General features: G+C 29.5%; 1 protein-coding gene across 1 annotated transcript; it reads left to right on the top strand.

Moving 5' to 3' along the window:
- The first annotated feature begins 3,535 nt into the window (after positions 1-3,535).
- Positions 3,536-5,124, top strand: RGF2 (root meristem growth factor-like protein). The gene is made up of 3 exons (XM_029275050.2): positions 3,536-3,766; positions 3,853-3,917; positions 4,648-5,124. Exons 1-3 carry the CDS (start codon positions 3,676-3,678, stop codon positions 4,894-4,896), a joined length of 405 nt encoding a protein of 134 aa, XP_029130883.1. The 5' UTR covers positions 3,536-3,675; the 3' UTR covers positions 4,897-5,124.
- The last annotated feature ends 2,343 nt before the right edge of the window (positions 5,125-7,467 follow it).

Below are 7,467 nucleotides of genomic sequence, written 5' to 3' on the forward strand. Positions count from 1 at the left end.
ACTAAACATATATAACAACCCTAATCTAAAATTCTTGATGTCACATTCTATCATAGCTTGACATATAAAGATAGCACAAGGCTTAAGCCTTATCTCTGTCATATGATAATGTTAATTTTTACTTATAATTATCGATCATTTACATTAACAAAATTAACTCTTCTTTAGATTTTAAATAGCTTAGTCCTCCTTTTAATGATTTTTTATAAGTAGTTAGATATTAGTTAATATCATTTCATTATACCACTAATCTCTATTTTTTGTCTAACATTTGATCATGAAGTACAATGAGAGCAAGCCACACAAGAGTGAATATATGGAAGTGAAGAATGAAAAGTTTTTTTTAGGGCATTTCCTTGAAGAGTAGTAGCTAGTGTCGAGCACCACTCTACCCGCGCTTGGTGTCAGCTTGGCAGAGACGCATTTCCACACCTACGCTAGGCACCACACTACCCACGTCTAGTGTGGCCTTGACAGAAAGCTCTTCTTTTGCATCTTGGTGTTGGCACCGAGTGTGGGTCAACCTATGCTAGACGTCATATTTATGACGTGACACTTTTTATTCACTTTTTCCTTTTCTCTTGGAAGTATTGAGGGCTTTATTTGATTGTTACATGGAGGATGAATTTGGGGGATCTTTGGGTGCTACTAGGGTTTCCTTGAAGACATTCAATCTTCTCTTTATGCCTCTCCATCTTCCATGATTCATCTTATTTTCTTTTTTGTACTCTTCATGATAATGAGGAGCTAAGTCCATTTTTTTTTGTTAGATGTAACCAACTGAATTTTCATGTAATTTTTATTGTTCATTATATATATATATATATATATAAGGATGGATTTATTTACTCTAGGAGTAAATCTACCTAAACTTATTTCGTTCAATAACTCATGTTCTACATTAAATTTCAATGATTCAACTGTTGAATTTAAAGTTTTTAATGCGTAGATCAAGTTTACAAATTTTTAAAAATTTTAAAAATCATTTGATACATCATTTCATTAATTCATATTAATAGGTAATTATAAAATTATTTTATACATTAATTTTAGTTAATTGTCACGTTGGCATATATTCTCTCATAGATGACATGTAGCAATAACAAACTAAGTAAATTTAGACACGTGATAAGGTAAGGTTTAATTTTTAACTCAATTTAAAAATTACTAAAGTGACACTTTAATGACTTATATCTTCTAACCCACTCCCATTAAACATAGCATAGACACTCATATTCAATTGATGTATCTTTACTTGACATCTTCAAAATAATCCCTCATTTTGTTAAATCTCAAATTCAATAATTTAGGATTTACAATCCTAAACCTATATATAGTCATAACAATTAATGAAGAAATTAAGGATGATTGAGATAAAAAGAAAAATCAACTATATGAGACCTTATGAAATCCAACAACCTTCCATTTTAACCAAGATATATACTCATGATCAGAGTATTTAAATATGACAAAGTGTTTGTTGTTGATAAGAAGTACCAAAACCTTGCATTATGGTCCATATTAGGTGATTAAGAGAAAGAATAATCAACTCGGAAAAAATATGTGTCAACCTAATACTTAATTGTTAATTGTTCAATAAACTAACATAATTAATAACAAGTATAACAAAAGGACTAACTTGCAAAATAGAGTTAAAATTTAAGATTTTTGATGCCATAAAAAATATTTCAAAAACCTATTAGTCACCTTTATCATCTTTTTGAAACCAAATTAGATGTTTACTCTTTTTAAACTTAAAGAAAATCTTAGAGTGAGAATGACCTTAGCACTGATTTTGAAAAGAATTAATATATCTAGATAATAAGAATTTTGACAATAATCAATGTATTTAAGGGAATGGTCTCTACTAGGCAACATCTTTATTAATTTAAATTAATGAGTATAATTTTAAGTAAAAATAAATAAAATTATTAGCATATTAAATTATTTTTTTATTGAAAAAGACTAAATCAAAGATTTTATAAATCTTGTGATTGAGTCGGCCATGTGATCATTTCACTAGGTCATTAGTTTTATTGATAATTATCAATAATTAAATAAATAAATTCTCTTATAATTATATTAGCAGAACTATTTATAATAATCGATAAGTTAACTCTCAATAATTAAACCAATCATTGTTTAACCTATGTTATAAGATCAATTTAGTTGAGAACTTAAAGTAATATATATATATATATATAGTCTCTTAAGTTCAAACTCCATTATAATTTTTATAATTGTAATAAAATAAAATAAAACAGCAGTTTGAGGTTTGAGGTTTTGGCAAGAGAATTATTATCAATTTCAGTTGTCTAGTTTTTATAATTGTAATCAAAAGTTGTTTATGGTAAATTTTAGGAATGATTTTTCAACTGTTAACAAGAAAAATCTTATCTAAAATACATTAAAAAAAGTTGTAATGATTTCCAAACTTTTGATTTATGAAAATATATGTTCACTTATTTCATTACTTCTTTTTCTCTCATTTCTGTTTTCATTTTATCAAACATGGGTAGTTAGTACTTGGTAACAACTTGTGTTGTTTCACAAAAGTTGTAAACCTTGAACTGCAAAAAGATCATGTTCTTTTCATATGGGAAATCTAGTCCGAATTTTAATATGTGCAGATCGCATTGTTCTACGTACTGTACGTTCCTCGGCAAATGAAAGCACATAGTTTTTTTCTCGTTGATTGCATGGTGGTAGACAAACGGAAAACACACATAGCTTGAATTTCACGTTATCACGATTAACACTATCTTTTGTTGTCAACCTTTTGTGAACTCTCCTATCCCAAGAATGGTGTGGCACAACGTGGTGTTTTTAGCCTCTCTGAAACTCTCATGGCACTGTTCTATACATTCTTTGGACCACAGATTCACATAGGAATTTTCAAACCTTCTTTACACACTTTTTTATGCTGCTATCATATCACGAATAGTACTATACTTAAAGTGTATTTTATTTTTATGAATATGTTTTTCTTTTCTTTTTGCTATCAAATAATTTTCCATTGATTTTAATTTGTATAAATTTTAATTTTTTTGAAAAAATTTGTCATCGCCGCTTAATGATAATATTTCATGTATCTAATCAATTAAATCGAAAAATAATTTTAAAGTGACATATTATATAATATGATTAGATACATTTCACAAAAAAAAAAGAGGCTATTTTAATGAATTTTTGAATTGTGAATCAAAATTCCTGGCAAAAGATTTTGAAAGAACAACAAAAAGGACATATCTATAAAAAAAAATAATTTTTTTATCCATATTATTATTTGGTATTCATATTAAAATTGTAATTATCGGGATTGAGAAACATTTTTAATTGCCACGCATTATAAATACTATATATTAACAACTAGTGTTTGAACGTTCAATAAGGACTAGCTGTTGATAGCTTCTATAAACGTAAAGTTACCCTTGGATTTTCGAGGTATGAATACTTTAAATTCTATCACTTGGGCTGAATTCGTTGGAATGAATTAATATATACATATATATATATATATATATATATATATATATATAATTATTCATATTTGACTTGGGCTTTTCACTTGCTATAAATGAAAAGTTACCCTTTTGAAGTGATTTCTCTTTTACACGATTTGAGTTTTAGGCAAACATATACCTTCAGAAGGGAAGAGTAGTAAAAGTTTTTGACATGGTCATGGTGCTAATGAAGAACACTGCTTGTGTTGTGCTTGTATTTCTTTGTGCTGTTTGGCTATCCACTGCTCGGTTGAACCCTACAGGTATTTCTTTAATTTTCTTTTGGTGTACTATATATTTTCTAATTTATATTACATGCTTTCTAGACGTAATCAAACATTAAATGCAGAAAATGATGACCATAAAAAGGTGATAAATGAAGGTGCTGCTGTTAACGAATTTCCGGATATAAAGGTAATTAAATATACATTTTACGTATTTCATGCCATTCTGTGGGAGCTTTTTGAAAGAAATTATTTAAAGATATGAACTAGTTTATGATTTTTTTTTAATAATTAAAGTCCTTTCATTTTAGTAAGTTTTCGGTCAATTTTCTTTTGTATAAACCATCATTTGAAAAAAGTGAGTTTATTGAATAAATTGTTAAACATCTTATATCAACTAGTGATACAATAAAAATAAATTATATAAGTGAAAAATAATTTTCATTTTACTTACTAATTCTATAGAGTTGAAATAAGTTTAAAATTTATATTTTAATATGATATCAAAATATATATATCTTAAAGATTGTTGTTGGATCTATTATTTTGAGAACTTTTATAAACTGAAAATAAATAGTACTTTCCGATTAAAAAAAAAAAAACTCTCATTTTAAGCTAATATCAAAACATATTATATGTCATTTGATTAGAGATGTTTAGTCTCCTTGTAAGGAGAAAGTATTAAAAAATTGTACATTGATTAATGTTCTAATCAATTGATATAAATTAATGGAAAGTTGTAATCATCTATCAGTTTGATGAAGTTGAGTTAGAATGAGATTTCACATTGTAGGGTAAATGTTTAACAAAAATATAACTTAATTAACACCCCTCAAAATATAAAGGACAACTTTAATTTCCATTTAAGAGCTCTAATGAAAGTTTTATCTTCTATACCATATCGGGAATTTCTTGAACAGGAAAGTATTGCATTTAGTGTTACAAAAATTACAAAGCTGAAAAGCTTGGCTGCATTTGATGAGGGGAACTTAAACAAAGCAAATGCAAAGCTACTTATGAGTAAATCTAAGCAGGCCAAGTTTGCTTCCAATGTAGAAGCCAAAAGAAATCTAAGAAGCTATTCACCAGATGAGGTTAATGGTGAACCCTTGGCTTTCACTGCTGATTATCATCGACCAGTGCACCACCCACCAAAGAATAACAAATGAACTCTTCAAAGTTCATCCTCTTAATCGAAGATATTTGGGATTTTTTTTTTCTTTTCTTTGTTTATCTTATCCTTTAGTATTGCTTAATTTACTATATATATTTTGTGTTACTGAAATGAGTGCCTTGTATCCGGGAAGTTCATATATAGGATATATATAAGTGTTTCTTGTCATCAATCTAATGTATAATTAACATGTTGAGTGAAGTTAATTAAATGAGGTGTCTCACTCTAGTTTACGTTTACCTGTTACTGTTAGTTTGGCACTAGAATTTTGGTGGTTAATTATATTTTTGTCTTTGAAATTTTATAAGTGATTTTTTTTTAATTATGAAAATACATGTGTTTTTGTCTATCACGCTTCAAGCGGGTTTGAGACATGCTTACAGTACTAGGACACATAATTTTTATTGGAACATTAGCAACCAATATATATGACATAGTCACTCTCTTTGAATCCGTGAACACGTTTGATGATTATTTGACTATATTTTTTTAAATAAAATATCTTTTAAACTTTTAGTTCATATTATTTTTGTAAGAAACTATGAGATAATGATAATCCTTCAAACTAATATATTTTAGCCTCTTATTTTCTTATTTCTGATATTAAGAAAACTGGTTCGTTAAAATGGCAGAAATTTCAAAATTTGTTGTAAAAATTTGTTATTCTTCTATGTGAAATTAGTACTGGACATAAATTTGTAGGTAAAAAATATTTCATAGCATTTTCATAAATGGAAGAAAATGGTCATTAGTCTCACTATAGAGACTCATAATTAACCAAATTAAAGAACACCTAACATATTAACAAAAATGGTCTTATTTCACAACATCCAGAGCAATTACTTTTATTTTTTTAATTTTTTTTTTATGATTCTACACGTTAACAAATTGTTAATTTTAATAAACTTTTGCTTTCGTATTCTCTATTACTATTAGAAAAGGAAAAAACAGTTTACATTAAAAACGTCATTTTATATATAATATAAGAAAAAAAAAGCGAAATAGAATTATAACGTGCTTTTAAAAAAATGTGGGATATGTAAGTTCCAACTTTTAAAAATAAAATTTTATTAAAAATATTGAATATGTAAATTCCAGCCTTAAAAAAATTTTAAATTCTAACATCCTATTTTGAATTCTAAAATAAGATTCCTTAGCTAAAAAGTTATCTGAAAAATACAGAAACGAAAACATGTTATCCTATTTCCAATATATATCCTATATAAAAAAAAAGGGAAAAGAAAAATTACATTCCACACACACACACATACATATATATATATATATATATATATATATATATATATATATATATATATATATATATATATAATTAATAAAATTTTAATATCACGTAATTTATTGTTTTATAATAACTTAAATATCTTTTTATCCTTAAATGAATGTAGACTTTAAAAAAGTTTAATTTGTATAGAAGCTGGTAAACAAGTAAGTTCACTTTTACTGACTTTTAAAAACGAGACTTCATCCTATTCTTTTAGAATTGGATGTACTGAAGTTAATGAATAGTGTACCTGTCTGGGGGTACACTCATAATCTTCTATGGGGAAGGGCTGAACGGGAGCTTCAAGTAGGTACTTCGGAAAGGGGGAAGGTACCTGCAAAAGACACTCCGACGCTCAAGTTAGAATAAGCACGAATTTCTAGGATGATTAATGAATAGTGACGTACCTCAATATAAGCGACCTATTTATACTACTACGAGTGGGCCTTGTCAGTAATGAGCCTCTTCTAAAGCTTACCAAATTAGGTAATACAGTGCTAATCAGCTAATTATGTCTTAATCATGTGCTTATCCTTGTTAACCACGATCAGCGTTATAATCCTCTTTGTCCTTCGGCACATCACCGAGCCGACAGGTTAAGGCTTTTGGGTGCTGAACGTCTCGGCCGTTGGTCGGGCCTATATGTATTTGCTATGCTATTCTACTTGATCGGCAGTTGACCGAGCCGATACACGGTATATGGAGATGTATCATGGTACCGTTCGTATCGGCCCTATACTGAGCCGACATTGCTATCGGACTCCTTTCGGCCTTCAGCTACGGGCCGAGCCGATGGTAGCATCAATATTTTGGGTTGTTTAGTTCGCGTGGGTGTCTGACGGAACGGCACGTGTTGGTCCACGTGACCAATAGGGTCCTCCTGGTACACAAGCCCCCCAGCCTTTGGGAGTGGAACGACGCAAAGGATAAATGTAACGGATCAGTTATTAGAATCGGCTTGAAAATGTGGGGAAGTGTGACCATGAGTAAATTTCTTGAGGACGTGTCATGAGGGGTTATAACTGCTAGCGGAATGCCAGGGGTTGTATCCGTTGGGCATTGATGACTCATATGAGAGGTTACAACTGCTCAGCATGCCAAAGGTCATAACCGTTGGGCATTAATGACGCGTGCAAGGAGTTACAACTGCTGATGAAAGGTGAAGAGTTGTAACCGTTGTCGGAATACCAAGGGTTATAACCGTTAGGTATTGATGAGGCATGCGAAGGGTTGCGCATCGTGAACCGTTAGATCTAAGTGATCCAACGGTGTGCAGAAGGG

This window comes from Cajanus cajan, chromosome 11 (assembly GCF_000230855.2).
Source record: "Cajanus cajan strain Asha chromosome 11, NIPB_CcT2T_4, whole genome shotgun sequence".
In the NCBI taxonomy this organism is placed as follows: domain Eukaryota; kingdom Viridiplantae; phylum Streptophyta; class Magnoliopsida; order Fabales; family Fabaceae; genus Cajanus; species Cajanus cajan.

Coding starts and splice junctions, on each gene's coding strand:
- RGF2 (XM_029275050.2), top strand. CDS start 3,676: ATGGTCATGGTGCTAATGAAGAACACTGCTTGTGTTGTGCTTGTATTT. Junction 3,767..3,852: donor TGCTCGGTTGAACCCTACAG/GTATTTCTTTAA, acceptor CATTAAATGCAG/AAAATGATGACCATAAAAAG. Junction 3,918..4,647: donor ACGAATTTCCGGATATAAAG/GTAATTAAATAT, acceptor TTTCTTGAACAG/GAAAGTATTGCATTTAGTGT.